Consider the following 27,107-nt stretch of genomic DNA (forward strand, 5'->3'; position numbering starts at 1 on the left):
TGTATAGGAACTGGCATGGAGTCGTGGTGTGTCAAGCAGTCAGTCCATGGGACCTGGCAATCCCATGCAGTATATGGGGGGTTATCGCTATTCCGTGAACGTACAATCTGTGGAGCGACCTTTGGTATGTCTGCACGTGTGGGGTATCGGTCCAAGATGGTGGCACATGAGCAGAGTGCCAAAGAACATTGGGCTGTAAGTAGGACAGCACTGGACTCTACGGACTGGTATGTGACTTTCACACAGTCTCCATGTATTACTATCACAATTACAGCTAAGTAGGTTTCAGTTCCTCTGAACAAAACTGGCATACTGAACAGTAGGAAGGAAATTCCCGCCACAACTTTGAGCTGGCTGAGGTATCAGTGAGAACGTCCGCTCCTCCTGCACCGCCTCCTCCAATCACATTGCTGCCCAAACTCTGAACTAACTAATCAGGAAATCGTCTGGGATCCGCCCACCTCTCGTCGTGTCGACGTTCGCGACGTGTGTTTTGACGCTGTGCGAAGGAACGGGAAGAGGCGGGGCTAAGGGTTCAGTGATGGTTGCCGCGATGTTCCCGGGTGTGTGATAGGCCTGTGTGTTAGAAAATATCGCCGTTTAGCACTACTGTGTGTCCGCTTTTTAAGACCTAAAGCCATTGGAGGTGACGAGACTGCAGTGGTGCCTCAGACGAGGTGAAGGCGGTTAGTCCCGTAGTAGCGGGAAGGAGCCGAGCGCATTATCTCCGGTGCTGGACGGGGAGCCCCTGACCTATGTGAAGCACACGACGGCTTTCATTCCAGTGTCGGGCTGCAGACAGTTGTCACGGCGGTGACTGTTCTCAGGTAATTGCAGTTATATCCCATCGCGTTCTGCTTTCCTGCGTCTGCTGAGCAGCATGGTGATGCAGAGGGGGCGGGGCCGCTTGGATCTCACCGTCACGTGTGCAGATCTGCTCCATCTACAGATTGCTAACAGGATCTGTGCAATGGCGGAACTTTAGAACTGCTTACTGCAGAGTGAAGTATGTGTACTTCCTGCTGATCACTAACATGCAGGGCGCTGTGCTGCCATACACTATTACCCCATTGTATGCATTGCATGTAAAGGCAGTCTTTGCAGCGCCATAGTCAACAACACATACACCGATCGGCCATAACTTCACAGCCCTGGAAAAGAGGAAAGTCCTGATGAGCGACAACACGGCTCCAGCAGCTAACCTAGTCCACGCAATTTCAGTTTCATGCAATTTGTCAGTTATGAATAAAACTGTACTGGATGTGCAGTGGCTTTGAGCAGAGCAGCCCGGATCTTCCTTTTCATGATCCCCTTCCAGCGCCCCTGGCTCCTTCCTCCTGTTGGGTGCGGCCATAGCAAACCGATTGCTATAGGGGCATCTGAACAGGCACACTTCTGAGCTGCAGCTCTGTGTGTCCATTCACACACACAGCAGGGCTCGGCCTCTCCTGATTGGCTGTGATTGCTAATGGCTCCTGCTGCTGCCTCAGCCAATGAGGAATGAGAGTCCCCAAGAACTGAGGCTTTCATGGACATCATTTGATTGAGAGGGGGCTCAGGTGAATGTTTTTTTTTTTTTTTTTTTTTGGGTGGGGCTGCTACACTCAAAAGGTGTTTTACCTTCATGCATAGAATGCATGAAGGTAAAAAAACCTTGAGCCTTTAGAGCCACCTTAAAGTGGAGTTCCACTCGACCTATCAAAAAATAAGTCAGCAGCTACAAAAACTGTAACTGCTGACTTTTAAAAGAACAGCCACTTACCTGTCCCTCAGTCCCGTGGTGCGTCCCCCCGCAGCTCGTTTCACCGGCCATGCTGTATTCCAGGAGGCCGGCATCTTCAGTGTGGGCACCCGGCTGTGACAGCTTGCAGCTTCACAGCCGGGTACCCATTGCGCATGTGGGAGTAGCACTGCTCTTTGTGAATGGTCCTGTAGTCCTCTGGGACCTGTCATGTGTCCCAAAAGACTACAGGGAGGGAGGATACCTTCTGTTTCCGATCACCTAGGCGATCGGACCGGAAGTGGGAGCGGGTACCTGTCAAATTCGGGTACCCGCTCCCCGAAGGTGCCAATTCTTAATGGGGAGTGGGGGAGCAGTCCTTAAAGCAGAACTACTCCTTTTGGGTGGAGCTCCACTTTAAGTACAGATTGTGTGAAACGCGTTAGCTGTTGGAGCAGTTTTTGTCACTGTATCGAATATGTCATATTATTGAATAACGCATTCAAGAGTTCCTCCGTTCATCAGGAGTGCTGATGCTTCCTCTTCTTTTCCATGACACATACGGCTGCGGACTGAACTGGCACCTGGACAGTTGCTTAACCTCCCTGGCGGTATTCCTGAGTGTAGCTCGGGGTAGAGTTTTAGTACCAAAATCGGTAACCCCGAGCTACTCGGGCTTACCATGCGGCACTGCATAGGGAGTCCCTGCAGCACTTACCTTGTCCTTCGCTCCCACGATGTGTCCCCGGCCATCTCCTCCGGCCGATGCCGGCATCCGGCTTCTGTGTTCCGATCCTTGTGACATTGGGACGTACGGGCAGCGGCGGGAAATTTGAAAATTTTAAAAAATGTAATTTTTTTTCAAAACACATTTTTCACAGTAAAACATTGCTGTTTCAACCCATTTCACATACTTATTGTCCCTAGTGCTTTGTCCTGTGCCCTGCCTGCATTATTTTGTCTGTTCTTTCTGCCTGGAAACTGAGACGTCCATGGAGTCCAAAAAGTGTCCCTTTAGGTCAAAAGTGGTTTTAGACCAGCTAGAGAACAGCGATAGTAAATCGGAACCACTTGCAGAATTAGGTGATAATGATTCATGGGGAAATTCATCATCAGACACTGAAAACGATTTTGCGACTTTGCTCAGCGATGTGCGAACTTGGCGCTCTATTTCAAATTTCAGTGTTTTCGGTTTGATTATATATATTATTGAATTAAATGTATTATTATATTATTATTTTTTATGATTATTAAATTATAATTTATGATTTCGTGTTTCAAATTTTATCATACCCGGGATGTTTACTAGACTCTTGTTTGGACAGATTTCAGTGAGTTATTCCTAAAAATTACAGCCTACAATAAAAAACTACATATTTCTATGCAAAATAATGGTACCGCTTTCAGCACCAAAAATCTGAAATAATCATACCGCCAGGGAGGTTAAAGGATAAGTTCACCTTTTGGACAAAATAATAAATGCACATTTTTTTGTTTCCCTACTCATCTTTTTTGACTGTTTTTCACTAGTATTGCATTTGGCTATAGAAAATGAAAGTGCAGCGCTAAGTAAAATGGTAACAATATGATAGTCTTGTACAAAAATTACTAAAAGATGTAAAGTCCAGTGTGGTATACTAAATAGGTGAACGGTCCAAAATGATAAATCGTGACTTTAATCAATATGAGCACTGCTCCAGCATCCCGATGTGAAGGTATGGAAAGATTGCCCACTCACTGGAAGCGCAATCTTAATGCGCATATAGAGATCCCAACTAGCCGGAGGTCACTGCCTGGTGATAGAATGATCCTCAGGTGGTCCCTCCGTTTGGGTGGTAGGTAACGGGAATACTGGTCTGGTCTTAGGGCTTGCTTCCTAGGCCTGGACAGGTCACCTGGAATACTGGGCTGAGGTGTGGGAGCTCAGTGCAAAGCAATAAAGATATAGGTGCTCATAGTGTTGTATTCCAAAGGATTTATTAAGTATAAATTAGTAATGTATCAAACGAGCATACATGGATAAAATAAACGCACAAGGTGACTGTGAGGAGTAGTAGCATGAATAGCTAAATACACTGACCAGTGTGAACAATTAGGTGGCCGCCGGACCTCCTGATCCGGCGGCGTGACGTCAAGGGCTCCTCCTAAGGAACGCTTTTTAATCAGAGTATAGCATCAAGTCAAACTCTTGGGATATTGTTTTGGTCAGTTAAGTAGCAGAGGGGGTTGTTAATCAGTTTCGGCTGCTTTTGCTGGAGGCCACTGACATTTTTGTTCCCTACTCATTTTTTATGACTGTTTTTCACTAGTTTTGCATTTGGCTATGGTCAGTGTCACTACTGGTAGCATGAGGTGATACCTGGACCCTACAGAGGTTGCATTGGCAGTCCAACTCCTGCAGGATGGCACATCAATTCAATAGGAAGAAGGGTCAGCCGCACACCGGAGGATAGATGAATATAGTGTGTATTTCTTGATCCATAGGACACACAAAACACCAGGACATGAATACAGGACCTGTTAACGCTTTTCACACGATCTCATGCTTAATCATATCAATTGTACAAAGCTGCATGCAGGGGCTGTCCACCCAGCAATTTCAATTAACCACTTGCCTACTGCAGCATTTTTTGACATTTCTCACATACAGTATATGTAAAAAAAACAACTTTTTTTTTTTTTGGCTAAAAGTTATGTAGAAGCCCCAAACATTACATTTTGTGAAAGCAATAGTCCTGGAGAACAAAATGGTGGTTGCTATTTCTTTTTAAATACAATTGCTGGCTTTTTTTTTTCTTCACTATAGCTCACAGAATTAGCTGTCACTTTCCCTGGAGCTAAAGGAAACTTTGTTTAAAGAAACTAAAAGGAAACTGGTTCTTTTAGCTGGGTGGAAAGTGACCGCTAAGTCTGTGAGCTATAGTGAAGGAAAAAAAAGCTGGTAATTGCTTTTAAAAACCGGCACTGACATATAGTGACAGCTAGTCACTGTATTCACTGCTCCTCTCCTGACTTTCTCTGCCGCCCCCCTCACATCTGCAGTACACACAATCTCCTGTATCATCTAAATTTTTCCTATCAGCAGAATGCCGATATGTTTCAGTGGATGAAATTTCGGTGCATCCCTAATCTAAACCATACCATTGTAGCTCTGGCTGTATGTTTAGGGTCGTTGTCCTGCTCGACACCCCAGTCTCAAGTCTTTTGCAGACTCTGAACAGGTTTTCTTCTAAGATTGCCCTGTATTTGGCTCCATCCATCTTCCCATCAACTCTGACAAGCTTCCCTGTCCCTGCTGAAGAAAAGCATCCTCACAACATGATGCTACCACCACCATGTTTCACAGTGGGGATGGTGTGTTCAGGGTGATGTGTAGTGTTACTTTTCCATCACACATAGCGTTTTGCTTTTAGGCTAAAATTTAATTTTGGTCTCATCTGACCAGAGCACCTTCTTCCATGTTTTCTGTGTCCCCCATATGGCTTCTCACAAACTGCAAACAGGACTTCTTATGGCTTTCTTTCAACAATAGCTTTCTTCTTGCCACTCTTCCATAAAGACCAGATTTGTAGAGTGCACAACTAATAGTTGTCCTGTGGACAGATTCTCCCACCTGACCTGTGGATCTCTGCAGCTCCTCCAGAGTTACCATGGGCCTTTTGGCTGCTTCTCTGATTGCCTGGCCTGTCAGTTTAGGTGGATGGCCATGTCTTGGTAGGTTTGCAGTTGAGCCATACTCTTTTCATTTTCAGATTAGATGTTGGGATATTTTTTTATAACCTTACCCTGCTTTAAACTTCTCCAACTTGATCCCTGACCTGTTTTGTGTGTTCCTTGGTCTTCATGATGCTATTTGTTCACTAATGTTCTCTAACAAACCTCTGAGGGCTTCAAAGAACAGCTGTATTTATACTGAGATTAAATTACACAGGTGGACTATTTACTAATTAGGTGACTTCTGAAGGCAATTGGTTCCACTTGATTTTAGTTAGGAGTATCTGAGTAAAGGGGAATACAAATGCACGCCACACTTTTCAGCTATTTATTTGTAAAATATGTTTAAAACCATTTATCATTTTCCTTCTACTTCACAATTATGTGCCACTTTGTGTTGGTCTATCACATAAAATACATTTACATTTTTGGCTGTAACATGACGAAATGTGGAAAATTTCAAGGGGTATGATTACTTTTTCAAGGCATTGTATTTAAAAAAGACAGGTTTTGAGAAAAAAACAATATTTTTGACTTGCTATTAACCTCCCTAGCGTTTATCCCAAGTGTGGCTCGGGGTTAATTTTCAGTACCAAAAGCGGTAACCTCAAGCCACACTCGTGATTACACTGTAGTGTAACTTACCTTGTCCTGTGATCCCCCGATGTCCTCCGGCCCATGCTGGTATCTGTCTTCCAGGTTCCCTTCCCTGCGAGCGCCGCGACGCAGGGGGGCGGAACCGGCGGGAGATTCAAGAAAGTAAAAACGTGACATACACACGATACATTGTAATCTGTTAGGATTAAATTACTGTATCAAACCATTTCACCTCAGTTTTGTCCCTAGTGCCCTGCCTGCACTTTTACCATTCTTTCTGCCTGGAAACTTGAGAACGTCTATGGCATCCAAAAAACGTCCCTTTTAGTCAAAAGCAGTTTTAGACTAGCTAGAAAACGGCAATAGTGAACTAGAATCACTTGCAGACTTGAGTGATGATTCGTGGGGAAATTCATCATTAGACAGTGAAAGTGACGACCAGGACGATTCTGCGACTGAGCTCAGTGATGTGGGAACTTGGCGCTCTATTTCAAATTTCAGTGTGTTTGGTTTGATTACATCATTGAATTACATTTATTAATTTTTTTTTATAATTATAATCTAAGATTTCGTGTTTCAAACTTTATCATACCTGGGATGTTTACTAGACTCTTTGTTTGGACAGATTTAAGTGAGTTATTCCTAAGAATTACAGGCCTACAATATAAAACAAATCATTTCCATGAAAAACAATGTACTGCTTTTGACTTTCAAAAAATATTGACATAATCAGACCGCCAGGGAGGTTAAACCTGTCCAATAAAAAAAAATCAAATTTCATCATAAATTTAGGCCAAAATGTATTCTGTTACATGTCTTTGCTAACAAAAAATCCCAATATGTGTACATTAATTGGTTTACGTGAAAGTTACAGTGTTTACAAATGGCGGTATAGATACTGGAATTCTTTTTTTTTTTTTATAGTAATAATGGCGCCAATCAGCAACTTATAGCGGCACTGCGACGGGCATTCTGACACTGGAGGGAACTGACTTGGTGTCACTGACATCAGTGACACCAATACAGTGATCAGTGCTACAAAAAAAAAAAAAGCACTGACACTACTAATGGCACTGGGCTGGAAGAGGTTAACATGAGGGGTGATCAAAGGGTTAACTGTGTGCTGGGAGTGTTTTACTGGGGGGCAGTGTCTGTGTGCTTCACTGTAAGGGGGCAGTGTCTGTGTGCTTTACTGTCAGGAAACAGCACATCCAGAGCAGTGTGCCTGAGCTGACAGGGAGGACGACTGTTGGTAAACAAATCAGCCCTCCTCTCCGTCGGAGATCATTGGTAATCACCGGGCGCCGGTGGGTAATCGGCAGCCGGGACCCGGTGATTGACAGCTGCAGCCGCGAAATTCAAAATCACGTGTGTATATATGTGATTTTGCATACCCCTGCCACCCTGTAGCAGTATATCTGCTATAGGGCGGTGGGAATATGGTTAATTTTTAATAAAGCTTACCTGTGCGTAAAATTAATTTCCTTTCAACATGCACTGTTTAGGAGATATTCGGGCTTTTTTTTTTTCTTAGCTGGCGCATGCGCTCTGAAGGAATAGCCTGACTGTGCCATCCCTTCAGAGCACTGCCGTGGTCCATGACTCCCATGCGCATGGAGTGACCTCATTGTGGCTCAGCCATTCAGATGGCTGGAGCTTATGAACCCGGAAGGAAGATAGGTGAAGATGGAAGCCTTTACGGCGGTGACTGCGTGCTGTTGGAGGGCTTCGTTTTATATAATGTGCTAGTATGCAATGCATGCATTCAAAATTTAATTTCTGCTATTTACTGTTTTAATTTTCTGGTAACACACACTTTTAAGGGAAAACTTTCTGTACAAATTCTGTGCTTCAAAAACTGCTGAAACTTTTAAACTTTTTTGTGACATGCATAGTAAAAGAATTGTGTTTTTTTTTTTTTTCTATGCTCTATTCTAAATTGGTAATTACTCTTAGGCTAGTTTCACAATATTGTGAATGCGGGAACCGCAGTTGTTCCAGCAGCCAAAATGCGTATCTCTTTACAGTCGTTCTTAATGGCACCCCCGTGCATCTAAAATCGCACCTGATTTGTGGGTGTGGGAACTGCTGAGAGAGGGCATGGTGCAAAAAGCGCCAAGCAATTTCCTGCTGTTACAATTTTAACAATGGCACAAACACTTTTTTCCTGAATGAAACGGGCACTGCAGCACATTCAAATAGACTGTGTGTGGTGCCTGAGCAAACGTGGTTCACAGATCCACAACCGTGTGAACCTAGCCTTAGATAGATCACATCGCTAATTGTGATGGGTTTCATTTTAGATAATTGCTCTTTTACAATCTATTTTGTGGCTTTAGGCAAAAAAGATGCAAAATCTGTCTGCACAAGTAACCAGTGAGTTCCTGCAATTTCCTGATGCAACTGTAAAAGCACTTCAGGAAGATGATATACAGCTGGATTCTGTTCTTCGGGCAAAATTTACAACAGGTATGTTTAACATCTTTTTTGGGGATTCTACAGTACGTTTTATATGTACTACTAAAATGTATTATTCACGGCTGTTGACATTTTTTTTTTGATAAAAACATCTTTTCCAGGGACTAAATGGGTGTCGCAATCTACTTGTCCAGATAAAAAAAAATAGTGGTAGTTCCAATTTGTTATGTCACATGACGTTGCCGTAAAGGTTTAGGAAACGCAAAACTACAGTAAAAAACACAAGTTAATTTTAGGGCACAAAGATGCAATAAATTACCCATTATACCCAAATAGATACCCAACATGTCAAATCTTACATTTGCGTGCGCTCATGGAATGGCGACAAACTTTAGTACCCTGTATTTTAGGTGATACTTTAAAGCCCCCCCTATAGGTCATCACTTTAGTTTTACGGAGAAAGTCTGGTGCTAGAGTTATTGCTCTCGTTCCTGCTTGCGCCGCAATATGTAACGTGTGTCGCAATCGACACTTTCACATGTAGGCACCCCGACGTGTGTGTGTTTACGTTTTTATGTGGGGGACCTCAAAATTTTGAGTTTATGTCTTTGGGTGTAACTTTTTTTTTTTTTTTTTTTTTTTTTTACAATTTAAAAAAAAAAACCAAACAATTACCTAGTGTGTTGGTGTGTGTGTTTTTTTTTTTGTATCTCATCATGTAGGGGAGAAAAAGTCCCCATGTGGTGATTTTTTTGGTGACCGATTCTCTTTAATGAGACATGGAGGGTCTAACATCACACCGTATTACATGCTCTCCCAGCCTTGATGGCTGTCTACAGGGACCAGGATGTTGAAAGCCGGGTATTGGATACAATATCTTTCTTGATGGGTCTAGGTTGGCTAATCCACTCGAAAAAATCTCAACTAGTGCCTTCCAACAGAATTCCATATTTAGGATACATCCTGGATTCAACGAACTCCCAACTATACCCGATGAGAGAAAAAATTCTCAATCTCCAAGGCACAGGAAGTTTCATAGAAGCATCAATCAGGGATGTGATGAAGCTGATCGGGGGGGTGACTACAGCCATATTAGGTGTACAGTGGTCGCAATTGCACTGGAGGGTAATGATTTTCCCTCTTGAAGAAACTAAGTGTGACAGATCCCTGGATACTTGGATGCACTTTCAAGTATTTAACTCTCTAAACCATTTATTCTAGTAGCAGTAGTTTCGGCATGCAGAATTGGCGAATTAGTCACTTACGGTATTAGAACCCTATTGCACAATCCTTTTGGATAAGATTATCCTAAATCCGGATCCAGCGTTCCTTCCTAAAGTGGCGTCACACATTCATAGGACATAAGACATTGTGATACGGTCATTCTGTGGGAACCCAAGCAACGCCAAAGAGGAGGGCTTTAACAAGATTAATGCAAGAATGTACCTGATCACTTATATCGAACGTACAAAGGAGTGGAGGAACTCTACCAAGCCTCTTTGTCCTTTTCCAAAGTCCAAAAAAGGGTTCCCAAGCCTCTAAAAGTACCATTGCAAGATGGCTAAAGGAAGCTATCTCAGAAGGTTCAAGGTTATAAAGCTGCAGGCCTAACACCCACCGTCTGGTCTAAAGGCACACTCAACAAGAGCCACTGCAGCTTCACGGGCGGAAAAAGCTGGAGCCGCCCCCGGACAGATCTGCAAGGCCCAACATGGACCAGCTTCAGCACTTTCGCCAGGCATTACCAGTTAGACCTAATCGTCAATAAAGAACAAGCATTCGGCAGGAAGGTCTTACATGCAGCAGTCACACCCTAATGTACGTATTTCTGTTTAATCCTCTCAAGTTTTCCTGGAAGATGACTTGGGGAAAACCAGTTATTACCTGTTAATTGTATTTCCAAGAATCTTCTGGGACAGCGTAGTTCCCACCCGATCGATGAAGTGTTATGAGTGGTCATGTTGTCATAACAAGGATGATTTATACATAGATACTGGTATGCTTATGATCTCTCCTAGACCTTCCGTTATTTTTCTATACTGAGGACCCAGGGATGGAGAGGCTATTTTATTAAGGAAAAAGTGGATCAGGTGTTTCCTGGTGGGAGGAGCTGCCTATCTCTCATCTATCTAAGCTGTCCTGGAAGATTCCTGGGAATGCAGTTAACGGGTAATGACTAAAAATGTTGGTGGCGGAAACGTTTCTGCCGAACTGGAAAAAAAGCACCGATACAGGTGCCGAAAAAACCCTGCCCCTTGCCGCATCCGCTCGATAGTTCAGCCTTACCTGAGAAACCATTGATCCTGGCGCTGGGCATAGAGATGAGTGAACGAAAGATGGCTGCCATGCATCTCCTATGTCTTTGGAGGACCGGAGCACTAGATCAATGCTTTTTTTTATTTGAACCAATGCTTTACATTGCAGAGGAGAGATATGGGGTCTTATTGACCCTATATCTCTCCATAAAGAGGACCTGTCACTAATTATAACTAAGGGATGCATGCATTTCTTGTGATAATAAAAGTGATTAAAATGTTTTTTAAAGGAATTGTGCAAAAAAAAAAACCCATTAAAAAAAAAAAAAAAAAGTTTAAAGTGCCCCGTGCTCGCACATAGTGGTGAACATATACGTAGGCCATGCCCACATATGTAGATGGTGTTCAAACCACACGCGAGGTATCGCCACAAACATCCGAGCAAGAGCAATAATTCTAGCACTAGACCTCTGTAACTTTACACTGCTAACCTGTAGAAATTTTTAAAGTATCACCCATGGAGATTTTTAAGTGCTGCAGTTTCACGCCATTCCACGAGCGCGCACAATTTCAAAGTGTGACATGTTGGGTATCTATTTACTCGCCGTAACATCCTCATTCGTATTTTACAAACAAAATTGGGGTATATATTGTTGTGTTTTCTTTTATTTTTTTCCAAAAAATATATAATTTTAAAAACTGCGCATTTCGGTTTTCGGCCAAGTGCATTTTGAATTTTCGGTTTCGGCACCAGAATCCATGTAATGGAATGCAAATAAAACTTCCAAGGAAAAGAGTAATGTTTGGACACACTGTGGCCAGTGAAACCTCTTAATGTTGCCAATATGTTCACTTAGTCTAACATGTAAAGCTTGAATAGTCCTGTGCACATATTGCAAGCCACAAGGGCATTGCAGTAGTCTAGGCTGTGAAAAGCACATGTGATGAGAGATTTAATAGAGTATGTTTTAGATGTGGCCATGGACTAAAGAGCGCAACGCTTTTTGTTACCAGCTCTATTGATCTGGCAAAGCAAAAATGTATCATGGGTTAAAAACCAATTTAAAAAAATGAGGTCTTAAAGAGAAAAAAAAAAAAAAGGTCGAACTAACTAGGATCCACCACATTATATGCAATCTTATTCCGCAAAGCAGGAACCCCTTTAAATAGAACCATAGGCTTATCAGGCAACAAAGGCCCCAGGATGCTTTCATTTTTGATAATGGGCCAATATTTAAGAATGATTTTTAACAGCATAATGTTGAACTGAAAATGTAGTAATTAAAACATATTGATTACCCGGATCCATCTGATCTCTAAGCAAATACTCCCTATCCAACATTTTCACTTCCACTATGGTGTGGTCTAGTTGCAACACATTATATCCTTTTATACGTTTTTTTTTTTTTTTTCTCAGAGCGTTGGCCTTGTAACTGAGTGCAGTTGCGCCTTAAGCGTACAAATTGGCTCCGGGGAACTGACTTAAGCCATGACTCGTGGTGACCACTTCCTAAAGTGATAAAAGATTCCTATCTGTTGGCTTGAAGAAAGTACTTGTGGTTATTATACCTTCATTAGCTGTATTCAACAAATCCAAGAAATGTATGTGCAATTCAAAACGATGCCTCTAACATTAGAGTTTAGTTCATCCATAAAGGACATAAGAGAATCATGAGTACCATTCCACAGGATGTCATCTATGTACCTTTACCACAGCACCAACTGTGGTCTGTGGACGGCCCAGATGACCTCCTCCCATTTGACCATGAATAGGTAAAACAGGAAGTGAGAAAAAATCCCTCTGAGGATAGGGAATCCTTGGTTGTCACAAGAACTAGTGTCTTCGTTGGAAGATATGCCCACTATTCCTGCTCTGGGGACAACCCAAAGTTTGCTTCTTTTTTTTTTTTTCTTCTTTTTTTCCCCTTTGGCAATATTGGTAAACAGCACTAGTAGGGAGGGTGAATCTCTGTAATAGGTGCACAGGTAGCAATAAAACATGGCTGTTGTTTTAATCCCTCTCCACTCTATCCAAAAAAAAAAACCTAAATTGTTTTGCTTTTAGTTATACTGTCCAGTATTGGGATATTAAACCTAGACCTTAATTGGAGTGCTGTCACTTTAACCACTTGAGCTCCAGAAGATTTTACCCCCTTCATGACCAGGCCATTTTTTTTGCTTTTCAGCACTGTGCTACTTTAACTGGCAATTGTGCGGTAATACAACACTGTACGCAAATGAAATTTTAGATTCTTTTTTTCCACACGTATAGAGCTCTCTTTGGTAGGATTTCATCACCACTGGGTTTTCTTCTTATATAAACGAAGAAGACCTAAAAAGTTAGAAAAAAAAATATTTTTTTTTTACTTTCTGCTATAAAACATATATGCAATAAAAAAAATCTAATTTCTTCATAAATTTAGGCCAAAATGTATTCTGCTGCATGTCTTTGGTAAACAATTCCCAAAAAGTTTTATATTGATTGGTTTGTGTGAATGTCATAGGACAGGACAGCACAAATTACCCCCCCCCCCCCCCAAATGACCTCTTTGGAACATAGACTGTTTTGAGGTATTTATTAACCTTCCCAGCGGTAATCCTGAGTGTGGCTCGGGGTTAATTTACAGTACCTAAAGCGGTAACCCCGAGCCACACTTGGGATTACACTGTAGTGCTTGTCCTACGATTCCCCGATGTCCTCCAGTCGATGCCATCATCTGGCTTCCGGGTTCCCTTCCCTGCGAGCATCGGTACGCAGGGGGGTGGAATTTGTGGGAGATTCAAAGAAGTAAAAATATGACATACACACAATACATTGTAATCTGTTAGTACTATATTACTGTATCAAACCATTTCACCTCAATTTTGTCCCTAGTGCTTTGTCCAGTGCTCTGCCTGTAATTTTACCATTTTTCTGCTTGGAAACTTGAGAATGTCCATGGCATCAAAAAAGTGTCCCTTTTTAGGTCAAAAGTGGTTTTAGACCAGCTAGAAAACCACAATAGTGAATTAGAATCACTTGCAGAATTCAGCGATAATGATTAGTGGGGAAATTCGTCATCAAACACTGAAAACGATTCTGCGACTGAGCTCAGTGATGTGGGAACTTGGCGCTATATTTCAAATTTTAGTGTGTTTGGTTTGATTACATTATTGAATTAAATGTATTATATCTTTTATAATTACATTATTTGATTTTGTATTTCAAACGTTCTCATACCCGGGATGTTTACTAGACTCTTGTTTGGACAGATTTAAGTGAGTAATTCCTAAGAATTACAGGCCTACAATATAAAAAAACGAATTTCCATGCAAAACAATGTACCGCTTTGACATTCAAAAATATTGCTTAGTTAGACCGCCAGGGAGGTGGAGATATGGTGGGTTTTTTTTTTTGTTTTTTTTTGTTGTAAAATTTCTTTAAGAACTGCAGAAATGCTTTCCTAGTGATGGACATGTTTGTGTACATTTTTGGCAATAATTATTTTCTCTTATGTTTTTAAAGGTAAAGCTGGACTAGCTTGGCTGGCTTGTGGACCACAGCTGGAAGTTATTAATGCTTTAACAGGTGAAAGGCTTTCTGCCTATCATTTTAGCGGTGTGACTGAACGACCTCCTACTGTTGTGACCGTCAAAGAGTTTTCCTGGCAAAAAAGGACTGGATTACTTGTGGGACTAGTTGAAGCAGAAAGCAGTGTTCTCTGCCTATATGATGTTAGCATTTCAAGAGTAGTTAAAGCTGTTGTACTTCCTGGTTCGGTATGTACTTACATTGTGTGTTTTGTGTTTTCAATGTACTTTAAATGTATTCCTTTATTGCATCAATGATTTCTTAGTTGTCCATACGAGTGGTGGACCACAGACCTGCTGAGGTTGTTACAGTAGAACTAAAGTCCAAGTATACTCCTTCATTCCAGCAATGCAACGTTCACAAACTCCCTCACTAGCACCAACATGTTCTCCCAGTTTCTTCTGGGTGTCGGGTCTATGGCAGTCTTAAGTAGACAGTGGGGGAATAACGCAACCCCTGCACATGCTCAGAGGACTTAATTTATTCTAGCACCAAGGTGTGCCAAGAAAGTAAACGGAACTGCATATTTTAAAGAAGATTGCCACCAAGAAAGTTTCTTTTATTGCAGAAATGACATATGCATGTCTGCTTGGAAATAAAGAGCCTGCCTACTCACAATTTTGAATTATAAGTCAAATGTCTGTAGCAGAGCTCCAAGGATAAAATACCTTTTAAAAGCTGCCTTTAAGTCCCAAAAGGGACTCCGATCCTCTGCATAATGGTTCTGCATTCTGGGAAAAAATGCAGGTTAGTTATTTAATTCCACACTCCCTCAAATTTCTCTTTTTTTACTCACCCATCCATGCTCCTACTTTATCCATGGGAAGGCGGCCCAGCTGCTGCTGAATCACTCCTTGTTTACACGGTGTGGACAGGTGAGTAAAGACTTTGGATAGGTGGAAAATGGGGCAAATAAAATAACTGTACTAGAGCAGAAACCTTTTATTTTAGGTAGAATGGTTAAATCTTCTATTGGGGTTTTATTGTAAACGGTGTATCTTGTAAGGAGCTTCCACCTCAATACATATTAGGACTGAAAATGATGGAAAATCTTTTAAGAACCCAAAAATGCGTTTCCACAACCCCACTCCCCAGGTAAAACCTGAATAAAAAATGTTCTTTACTAAGGAACATACATTCCACATTAATAAGTATGCTATCAAAATTAGTGTGCACTGTAAATTACCTCCTGCATTGCTCCTGTTTTCTTCTTGCTGGAGTCTGCAAAATTGCTGTGAGCTGCAGTAAATCTTTAGGCTGTCAGCAGATCTGCCACTACATTTTTGGGACAGTGCCAATAAATAGAGAGCAACTGAGCATGTACAGAGCAGGGTGAGTGTATTACTGGATTTTAAACAATATAGGTACTTATTTTTTAATGTTTTCCACATAGCTATACCTGCAAAAGGGGCCAGCATCAAGTGATCTAACAGGACTTAAAGGTCCACGTTTAACTCCTTGCTCTATCCAAAATTAAAAAGTATTTGGAATCGGGCTTTAATTGGATAAAATGTTGGCAGAAGTGTCTGTTGCATAGCACGTACTTTGGCTTACATAGGTCTGATGTAACATCTTCTAAGATATAACGACGTACTTTGCTGAAGGGTTTTATGACTAACATTCCACCTCCCTTTTTTTGTCTTTCTCCATTTCCATGAAAACTTAGGTGACTTCTGTTGAACCTATAATCAATCATGGTGGAGCTAGCGCAAGCACTCAACATTTACATCAAAGTTTGAGGTGGTTCTTTGGCGTTGCTGCTGTGGTCACAGATGTTGGCCATGTTCTTCTTATTGATTTATGCTTAGATGATGTATCAGGAAATCAAGATGAACTAGAAGCATCAGGTACAACTTCTCTCTTCCCCTCAAGAATGCTATGATATTTGCATCCCATGCTTTTGTATTGTAATATTGTAAAGTGTTAAGATATAATTTTATAAGAGAACCGTGGAGATAGAAATGGAAAGCCGAGGGAAATTTGAAGTCTGCAGTTTTTTAGATTTGTTTAAGGTGCAAGCTCCAATGTCTCCACCCTAATATCCTTGCTTGGTGGGCCACTGAACTAGCACAAATGGGCGCATATCAGGAGACATGAAACTTTACTATCTGCGTGTGTGTTCTGGATTGGTGAGGCAAGTTTCAGGACAACGCTTCATCTTCAGAAAAGTGTTGGCAATGGCAGGTAACTTGGATCACTTCTGGCAGGTTTAGCTTATGAAGCTTTCATATTCGAACATGAGAGGCGAGTGAGATGCTATTTAGCTCTAATAATTGTGGAGTCTCAGTAGAGACAACGCCAACAATGGTTTGTAAAAAATGTACATTTATCAAATCTTTGCAATGAAACGTGCAGAGCATTGCAACTGTGATCAGTGCATTTACAGGTGCAAATCACAGGCTCATGCATTGTTACCCCAGATCTGTATAGAGATACAGACCGGTTACAGGGCTGGAGGAAGTAAACAATGGATTTCAAGTGTGGTAATGTCATGGCACTTGTCTTGAGCCTGAGTGATCTGAGTCCCTCTGTTACTGTGGTGTGTGACTTGTAACTTTCCAGTTGACAGATCCCTGTAAATGGATGATGCAGCAGTGTGTGGCACTAAGCTTGTAAATGGATGATGCAGCAGTGTGTGGCACGAAGCTTTTAAAGCTGAAGTTCAATCTGTTTTTTGTCCGGTGTGGCACGACTGAGCTCAGCACAGTGATGAAGCGCCGTTTTTGGTGTATTGCACTGCTCCTTTTTTGTTTTTCCACACAGACATCTCGTAAAGTTAGTTGTGTTGCTGGCCACAAGGTGCAAGGCGGTGGGTTGCCTTGCACTGTGCTGTAAAAGAGTACTGCACTCAATACTTTTGTATAATGCCTTCACACCACTGCAACACAATGGTGTGAACTGGGCAGATAGGGAGACCAGGTTTTTTGCCTTGTCATGCAGTTGGACTGCGCTGGACTAACTGCCCAACACATTCCTCCTGCATGTGGTGTGAATGTACCCTTAGTAATTTTGTTATAGAAGAGAAACTTGTACAGCTGAAGGCAAGTGTGGAATTCCGCTTTAAAACACGTAATGGTTTAAACTTATTGCCAGTTGAATGAAATGGCAGGAATGATCCAATGTCTGCATGTAGTTTCAGCTTGCATTTCTCATAGCAATTTATTGGTCAGAGAAGCCATGCATCATAGCGATGGGCCCAAAGTGTGTCATGGGAGGGGCCATACAATAGGTACACTTAAGGATTCATGTTTATTTTTACAGCAAATGTCATTTTGGTTTTCTTTAGTCACTAAATTCCAATTTTTTTGGCATGATTTTGAAAATGTCATTGTCTGGTTGAAGTATTTTTATCAGTTTGTAACCTGAAATTTACTTTAATTTTCTTTTACAGACTTGGAAGTAATGAGTGGGATTCCAGCTGAAATCCCAAAACTGCGTGAATTAGCAGCAAGAGAACGTCGGCATTTATGTCTTCAATTGCTAGCCCCATCTGGAACTTCAGTAACTGCCCTCAGCTTTATAAGCAGAACTAACCAAATGGCTGTTGGATTTTCTGATGGATATCTTTCCTTATGGAACATGAAAACTTTACGAAGAGAGTGAGTAATTTTTACTTTAAATTTGGTAGGAATGTATATACACGATTAGTATGAGCAAAATTGCCCTGCTGTGGCTTGATTATTTTAAATGAACATAAACTGGAGTTTTCCTATATATATCAATGAGATTCCAATGTGGTTTTAATGCTCACTTCACACAGTCATATTACTTTGTAATTAGTTATGCAACACTCTGACAACATCCTTATCGTAGCCTCTAAAGCACATTAAAAGCGAGCCCTTTTGGCCATACCTCTTGTGAGTCACAGAAGTACACTTGTACATTCCTGTGACTCAAAATCGGCTAACAGTATACTCTAGCACCTCTTCAGCTGAGGTCACAGAGCCGGTCCAGACTGAGGGATTCCGATGTGTCAGGATCCACCCAGATGGCTGATTGGCAGCTGGCTTGGCCTTTCTTTGTGCTGCTGAGAGCTTGAGCCAGCCATGTTTTGCATATGTCTCATACTTTTATGTACACCTTTTTTTTTCCTTTTGACAGATACCATGTTCAAATTGAAGGTGGAAAAGTTCCTGTGTCTGCGGTTACTTTTCAAGAGCCTGAGAATGACCCCCGGAATTGTTGCTATCTTTGGGCTGTTCAGGCCACTCAGAGGTATTTTATGCAGTTTCAGGTGATGGCGAGTGCTGCGGGGTAGAGGGGAGAGCGATCAGTGAAAGTCCGTACACTGACTTCTCCATTTTTAGTGACCCACAAATGGTGTAAAATGTTACTTCTGGATCCCTGTGTCACTTTCCCCAGCCAGTATGGCCAGGGAAGAAACAAATGCAGTACAATTTGCACTGCATTCGTTTTGTTGGATAATAGGTGAGACATCAGGTAGCACATATGAGACTTTCTGTCCCCTTTTGTAATGAGGGAAAAAGTTTATTAAAAAAAAAAAAAAAAAAAAAAGTGTAGAAAATTAAAGTTGCCCCAAAAACTCGTGCAGTGTCTCAGTATCCAGATAGTTCACAGTCCTCCCACAACTGTGTCCACTCCCACTCATCACTTCAGACACCTGCTGTCAGCTTTTTACCCTTTTTGAGCCCTCTTGTAGGTGAGGTTAACCCATACATGACTGAAAAACCCTTAATCAGAGTTGGAGGCTCTTTCCCACCTAAAGTCTCTCTAAGTCTCTGAATTCTGGGTCCAGTTTAAGAACCTGATCCTCTTTATCAGATCCCATCACCCTGCATAGGTGAGAATCCCTGAGTACTCTGAGCTGCTTGTTGTCCCTCCTAAGAGAACCACAATCCAATTGGGGGACACACATCTCCTGTCCAGGATCCATCCTCAACAAGAAACATTAAATACAAACATCACCAAACAAGCTGCTCTATAAACACTTCAGAAGTAGGTCTCATAAGGGGTATTGACAGGTTTGTTTGTTTTTTGTGGAGAAGCTTACTGTGTTTTCTAATAGCAAAAAAAAACCTTTCCTAATTGTACATTACAGGACACTGGTTCCTTTTTAAGTCATGACCATGATTTATATGCTGCCACCATACTTTATATGCTGCTGAAGCTGTGCAACCCTATGCCCTTTTGGAGCTGCATTTTTTTTTTAATACAGCCAGTGCTAACAAATGTGTTTTATAAAGTACAATTGTTGGACTGCTCCTAATTTGCATTGTCCTGCTGTCATTTACACCAAGTATTTATAATAACGTGATAATTTATTTTTACTTTGTTTTAGTGGAAATGATGTAAGCCTACATTTGTTGCAGCTTGCATTTGGTGACAGAAAATGCTTGGCATCAGGACAAATTATTTATGAGGTACAGTAATGTATATGAAAACACACTTGCCCTTGAAATGTGCTTAAAGCTGAACTTTATCCATAACAACTTGATAAAAAATGTTCTTTAGCAAGGAACAAACATTCCACATTAATTATGCTACCAAAATTAGTGTGTGCTGTAAATTGCCTCTAGAATTGCTGCGGTTTCTTCTTGCTGGAGGCTGCCATTTTGCTGAAGCTCAGAGCCCCTATACAGCAATAAATCATAAAGTGGAACTAAACCTATTGATTTAATGGTTTTTAAAATGTTACAGTCCTATAATGCCAGGATTGCGAACTGTCACAATTGTTTGTGTCCTCAACCAAACTGTCAAACCATCAAATTGGTAGTGTCATAACTGATCACATGTGCAGCATCATGGCAGGTCAAACAAAAGCAGATTCCTTGGCTGTAAAGGATAGGAGGGATTAACTCCACTTTAATTCCCCCACGGTCACATCAAGCCCGGCTTTGAAATTGTGCGACTTACAGTGAAGTTGCACGATTTCAAAGTCGGGTGAGATACCGGTTTCAGGTGCAATTTGCAAGACATCTGACACATATGTGTATGCAAATCGCACCAAAAGTAGTTCATCTACTACTTTAGAAATCGGTGTGGCTCGGACCAAGTCAGAACCGCACCAATTTGACCTCTCTAATTGCGGACAATAGGGTGCGACTTGGCATACGATTTGCAAGTCGCATGGCATGCAAATTGCATGCCAAGTCACACCCGATGTGACCGGGGTGTAAGGGCTTGTTCACAACATGATGCAGAGATGTCAGTTTTTCTGCAAGGGCACAACAAAATCATTTGTGTTCAGTGCCCTATTCACACCACAGCACTAGTATCACCTACAGAATATTTCTGCACAGGAGTCTCCAACATGTATAAAATTCATTGAAGCATGCATTAAAACTGATTTCTTCAAGTGAAATCTGCACATATGGTGTGAGCGAGGCCTTTGGCTGTCAGCAGATTGGCCTCTAAGATTCAGCAGTGCCTAAAAATAGAGAGCAACTGAGCATGTGCAGAGCAGGGTGAGTCCGTGTATTACTGTATTTTAAATAGTATAGACACTTATTTTTAATGTTTTACATAGCAATACCTGCAAAAGGGGCCATCTGGATGTGATCTAGCAGGACTTTATTTTCTAACTAAAGTTCCAGTTTAAGTACAGTGGTTTCTGCTTTATATTTTGTTCCATAGTCATTATGCATAATGTGAAAAGGGCCATGTAAGCCAATACTGAGTATTCCAGTGTTTTTGTTTGCTTTGGGTTTTTTTTTTTTATGTTTTGTTTTCGCAACGCGTGAAGTTTGTTTAAAAAGGAACATGAGCTTTTGGGCAACAAGCTTCATGCAATGTAATTTGCCACACGACAATCACAGCAAAACTGCCCCACATTTTAGGTTCCATTGAAATTAATGGCGCTTGAACCTGTTTTTTGCAATTGCGTGCAGAATCGCAGCAATTCTGCCATGATCCCAAAACACGCAGGTGTGAATGGAGCTGCCCTGGTTCTCACACATGTGATTCTGGATGCTTTTTCAAACTCAGATTCACTTGACAGGCTAAATATGTATTCCAGTTGAGGTGGTTCGCAGAGATGCAATCCACACGCATGGTATTTTGCATTTTTAGTGCATTTACTCCTTTTGCGAGTTTGTACCGGTGTATTCTAGATTCACCAGTGATAGTGTCATGCGGAGATAAGTGTTCAGCATTGAAGTCAGTGGGAGGCATTTTTGCTTTGAAGTCAGGGAGAGGCAGTTGTGGACAGACAGCCACAATCTCACCAGCACTGAAATCATACAGTGACCGGAAAGACATTGCAATTTCAGCAGACATGTGTGAACCCAGGCTAAAGAGGGTGCTTGCCCTCAGCAGGGCTAAATGTAAAAAAAACACCTGCCATGTTGCTGCATGTCCTGGACGCCAAGCGATATAAATTGTGCATCCCTGAGCTGTGCCTGGCTGCTGGGAGGAGGGATCAATAAGGCATCCAACTTCCTTTCCTAAGCGCAGTTGGTGTAACGCAGAACTACATGGGTCTGTCAGTCCAGTGACACTAGTGGTGGGAGGGTCAGACCAACACTTGGATCGAGGACAGAATGAACTACACAGTGGGTGGGTCAAATGGAGATGTGGATTCTTATGGGGACATTTGTGTGGGCTTGCTCCTGAGCCTCATTGCTTGCATCTGCAGACACAGTGGGACACGGCCCCACCCCCGCTTCCTTATCACTGGCTTTAATTGACAGCAGTGGGAGCCAATGGCTCCCGCTGCCTCAGTAAAGCCTGTGAGACCAGGAAGTGATGGGAGAGAAGAGCTGCAGATGGGCACAGCACTGGACTGAATAAGGGCTCCAGTAATTAAAGGTGGGAGGGTTCAATACTGATGCCTAAACATTTGTTCCTTCATGCAGGGAATGCATAAAAGTAGAACTTTTTTTTTTTTTTTTTTTCTTTTTCTAAGTTTTGAGCAGAGTAGAGAGGGATGGGATTTCCTTTTAGGTTTTTATTGCTGTTTGCATCCCCTGTTGGGGATATTGACCCTCTTAGTTTATTCTGAAAATCCCACATTTTTGGTTGTCCCATAAAATAAGAGGGGATATCTTTCAATGGGGAAACTAGTTGTGATGACCTGGGGGCCCCAAGGGTTTCCCTTTAATTTGTAGGAATTTCACTTACTTCCTGTTTTAGCTGTGGGACAGGAAGTGAATGCATCTCTCCAATGGGACACAAATGGCAAAAAAAAAAAAATCTTGCGGGTTATTTCCCTCCCCTACTCTATCCAAAATGGGGAAAACATTTTTCCTGTAGTTTTACTGTAAGGTAAAAAATGTTTAGGCTTTATAACCACTTTGAGACACTGAGAATGCATATTTATGGCAGATGTAGGTTATCTTGCTATTAGTATTTTTACATTTGTTTAATTATAATGTTTCTACAGCACTTGGAATATTGCGAAGAAAGATACAGCTTGGATCTTTCAGCTAGCTCCTTGTCTTTGTCTTTGAGAAGTCAAAACAGTACAAAGCTATTGGGCTGTCAAACCATAGAGAAATTCCGTGCTCATAGTGAAAGAGAAGATGGACTTCATGAAGGTATGGCCATTTTTCATTTTTGGAGAATTTTTAAGCCCTGTCTGTGTCATTTTGGTAATACAGTCTTATGCAAAATATTTTGGTATATATTTTATTTTTAGTTACATCACCTGATACCAGTGTTACAGTCTTCAGCTGGCAAGTAGCTACTTATGGGCATGGTAAACCATCAATCTATATGGCAGTGTTTGACATAAACCGTTGGTATCAAGCTCAGATGCCAGATTCTTTAAGGTGAGGGTACTGAGGAATTAAATTTGATTTCTCTTATTTTCTTACATTTATTTCATCATACAATTTCTTCTTCCAGGCCTGGCCAGTTTCTCAGGAATTGCTCCTACTTTGCATTCTGGTCCCTCGAAGCTGTTGTGAGTGTGACTCAGGACAGCATATTTGATATACTTGTGCATGAACGGAGTTTTAGCAGAGGAGCTCCAACATCATACCCTCCTCCAGAGCAGTTCTACTACCCCAGCACTTACAATTTTGGTAAATATTATATTTGAAGTAACAAAATGAGAGATTTTGCCGCATTTCACAAAAATGCAGATCAGTGGAATGTGTACCAGAACCCCTTGCCTACTAACCACTGTTTAATTTTAATAAAATTTACAATGGTACAGATCACTGAAGCAGGCAAATACTGGCATTGTTTGCATTCTGTGGTGTATGGTTTGTACATAGAGTATTAGCTATCTGTCTCTGAAGACATGTTTTGCAGTTTGCTTCATTGAAGGAGTCAGAAGTGGCCATCCAAAGCCAAATTTTAGAGCAGCCTTAGGGTATGTCAAAGGATTTTCCCATACATATGTGAAGATTGAATAATTTTGGACAGGGATTAGCTGTAGTAGTCTTGCAATAATATCAGTGTATGTTTTCAAAAGTATGAGATTGCCTATTATTCAAATAAAACCTTTTGTGAAATATCCAAAAGCTTCAGTGAAATGCAAGGGGACAATTCTAGGTGAATAAAATCTGGGCTGCTGGGATATCTGTAGATTTAGCAGGAGGTTCTGTAGTGGAGATGGCCTCAAAGGCTTTTGTGGGGGAAGCCTTGGAACAAGACCCACCCACATAAGACTTTTCAAGAACCTGGGGCAGCAGGTAAATAGGTCAGTGAATAAACTACTATTGAAGTTTCTGGTGTATGTACTTTGAGAGGTGGGCAGCATAATGATCATCTTAATGATCAAATTACTAAATACACCCTAACTGAAAATCACTTAAAGGTTTTACTTTGTCTTTGTGATTTTTAGTTCCTAAGTGCATATTTGGCTGTTTAAAATTGAGGCTTAGGGTGAATCTCAGTAGTACCTTAAATGTTTACAGATCATTAGCTTTCCCTCTCCAAACCCAAGGGTCAAGCTATCCCAAACAAACTGCTTTCCACACTAAGGCTGGCCATACATTATACAATTATCTGCAGATTTTTGGTTTAGATTTACCAAAAACCATATAATAGGAGGACAAACCTAAACAACACTTTCAGTTGTATCCAATTAGGCAGGCCCTTGCACTACATAGTTGAAGGTAAATCTAAAGGAAATTGGGCAGAAAATCTGCAGATAATTGTATAATGTATGGCCAGCCTAAAAGGTGCACCAGCTGGGTCCGCTTTATAAACTGTTTGTAGCCTCAACTACATACAATCTACAGCCTTGTGTTCCAGTAGTGAGACTGAAACTTCCTGTCTCACACCTGGTACAAAATTGAGTCGGGATTGAGCGGGTGTTAGCCCTTCACAGGAAGCTACATACAGTTTATATAGTGCCCCACTGATAGTGTAAAAATAGTTGGTGTAGTCTAGCTTGGCCCAAACAAACAAGTTTAAGGTGGTTCTAAAGGCTCAAAGTTTTTTACCTTCATGTATTCTATGCATGAAGGTAAAAAAAGAACCTGTGTTCAGAGCCTGCAAACCCCCCCCCCCCATTTCTTTTTTGAGCCCCCTCTGGCCCAGCGACATTCTTGACAGCTTCTGCTGTCTGGGGAACTCTTCCTCCTCATTGGCTGAGACAACAGTCAATCACAGCCAGTGAACCAATGAGAGAGCCGCAGCTCTGTGTTTTATGGACGCACAGCGCAAAGGCTCGGGGACAAGCACGCAGCGGTGTCCCCCAGGGCAAGTGGCTTACCCTGGAGGGCACTGCTTGAGGGGGAGGAGCCAGGAGCGTTGGCGGGGACCTGAAAAGAATAGGATTGGGGTTGCTCTGTGCAAAATTACTGCACAGAGCAGGTAAGTATAGACCTGTTTGTTATATTTAAAAACAAAAAACAGCCTGGAAATCAGTTTTAATTTTTCATACATAGAAAAGGGGAAAAAAATGGCATTTAGCTACACAAATTTTCTAAATTGGCGAATCTATCTGGCTGCTAGAAGTGTGTTATTTATTAATCATGAATAATTCTCTGTTAGCATGACCAACGTGGCAAATTATTGTAAGCGAATTGTATAAAATCTGAGTTTATTTCTGAATTGAAAAAGCTGTATCTGGTGTGTGATTTTGTTTGCAGTATATTTTTTTCTTCTTTTTAAGATGCCACATGTTTGCTGAGTTCTGGAATAATCCATATTACTTGCACTGGGTTTCAGAAAGAGGTAAGGTCATTTTTTTCGTCTGCATCAATATGCTATATTTGGTCTGTTATCCAATAAATTTTAAACTTCGTGAACCAATCTAATTATAGTAAATGATTATAGTATACCTGTACATCATGAATGCGATTCATCAGTTTTGCTACACCTAAAGACAAAACAAGCTGAGGTAAATTTACAATGAAATTGCAGATCGAAATGTTCATCTCTGTTGCACAAAGGTAGAATTGTGCTTATATGTGGTCTTGGCAATGTTTTAAGGGGAAAACTGTCACAAGTTTTATGGTAAAACCTATTGCAGGTCTTTTTTACATTTGGGTGCCTGCAATTGCAGTGGACGCAGATGCATGAAACTTTTAAAATCGTTTTGCTAATAAAAGGCAGTTTGGTGCATAGTCTGATTCTAATCAGCACCTTGAGTAATATCCTTAATGACCACATCATTGTATACATTGCTCATTTTTATTCTTTTGTTGGATACCTGGGATGGGACTCCACAACTGTAGTATTTTTATTACCGCTTGGGCAAAGGCCAAACACTACTATCTGGTGGCTAGCATTAAATCATCCTTTTGTATGTCATCACAATAGAGTATAATCGTGGATTAGTATCTAAATATTTAAAGCAGCACTATTTGTTTGCTTTTTAAACTAGACTTTGTACTTTTTGAAGAATTCTGGCTCTACCTTGAATGAAACTGTTCCTGATGGTTATAGTCGATGTTTAGTAGCTGGTCTTTTGTCTCCAAGGCTTGCTGATGTCCAGCCTTCAAGCTTGAGTCAAGTAAGCACACTTTTTTTTTTTTTTTTTTTTGTATACCAGCATGTTGATGCTAAATGCAAAACTTGGAGTAATTTAAAATGTTTTTTTCACTTTCTAGGAAGAACAGTTACAAGCGGTGTTATCGACAGCTGTAGAAACTAGTTCAATAAGCCTGTTAACTCGTTGTATCAAACTGTGGACTGCTGAAGGTAAGCGTTGATTTTTAATTCTGCAGTGCTATGTAATATTGAATCTGCTTTGTTTAGAAGTAATGGCTAACTTATTTTTGTTTAAAGAGCAACCAAGATCTGCAGCCAACTTGCGATTTGTTCTGGAGTGGACATGGAATAAAGTGACTATTGTAAAGAGGGAATTTGACAGACTTTGTAAGTTTCCCTATAATATATTGTTTGGGCAGTAAATTCATATTTACATTCTGTCATTTCTAAAATGTTTGTCTTGCTTTACAGGTGTTCCATTGTTTGATGGATCTTGCAATTTTATTGACCCTCAAACACTGCATTCTCTACATAACTGTCAGCTGCGTCTCCGCAACCTGACCACTGTCTTAAGCTGCTTTATTACAGAAGCCCAGGAACTTACCAAACAAGGTACTGTTACTTGTCTTAGTGTGATCATTCTTATCACAAGTCTTGTATCTTGATGTTCAATATGAAGACTAAACTGATTACACTGCAGGATGCAAAACAACTACCACTGTCTCTGGGCAGAGAGATTTTCTATAATGTGTAGTATTATTAAACCCTGTGGTTTAGCAGTAGATGATTTTGTTAAAATTCTTACACCAACATTTTCACTTTACAGCTTTTCAATTCTGCTGCCTCCAGCTGTATCAGTGCTGCTTCCATGAATGTCCAGTCTTCACTGAAAAGATTGAACAGTGCAGTCTGTAGCCAGAAGAATGAGAAGCAGGGGAGCACTTTGCCATCCTAGTGCTGTTTCTATTGATGCTCTTTATGT

General features: G+C 41.2%; 1 protein-coding gene across 2 annotated transcripts in view; it reads left to right on the forward strand.

Moving 5' to 3' along the window:
• The first annotated feature begins 509 nt into the window (after window positions 1-509).
• AHCTF1 (AT-hook containing transcription factor 1) overlaps window positions 510-27,107 on the forward strand; it is an 80,745-nt gene continuing 54,147 nt past the window's right edge. For both annotated transcript variants that reach the window (XM_089669708.1, XM_089669709.1), the window contains exons 1-15: window positions 510-827; window positions 8,371-8,500; window positions 14,210-14,463; window positions 15,942-16,122; window positions 17,667-17,874; window positions 18,377-18,490; window positions 19,575-19,656; window positions 22,617-22,770; window positions 22,872-23,004; window positions 23,081-23,259; window positions 25,305-25,366; window positions 26,019-26,147; window positions 26,245-26,335; window positions 26,423-26,512; window positions 26,597-26,737. In XM_089669708.1, the coding sequence (XP_089525834.1) occupies window positions 8,380-8,500; window positions 14,210-14,463; window positions 15,942-16,122; window positions 17,667-17,874; window positions 18,377-18,490; window positions 19,575-19,656; window positions 22,617-22,770; window positions 22,872-23,004; window positions 23,081-23,259; window positions 25,305-25,366; window positions 26,019-26,147; window positions 26,245-26,335; window positions 26,423-26,512; window positions 26,597-26,737 (1,939 nt within the window). In that variant the 5' untranslated portion in view covers window positions 510-827; window positions 8,371-8,379. The remainder of the gene's footprint in view (window positions 828-8,370; window positions 8,501-14,209; window positions 14,464-15,941; window positions 16,123-17,666; window positions 17,875-18,376; window positions 18,491-19,574; window positions 19,657-22,616; window positions 22,771-22,871; window positions 23,005-23,080; window positions 23,260-25,304; window positions 25,367-26,018; window positions 26,148-26,244; window positions 26,336-26,422; window positions 26,513-26,596; window positions 26,738-27,107) is intronic.

Source organism: Staurois parvus, unplaced genomic scaffold (assembly GCF_062004578.1).
Source record: "Staurois parvus isolate SC_StPar_1 unplaced genomic scaffold, SC_StPar_1.0 ptg000081l, whole genome shotgun sequence".
NCBI classification, from domain to species: domain Eukaryota; kingdom Metazoa; phylum Chordata; class Amphibia; order Anura; family Ranidae; genus Staurois; species Staurois parvus.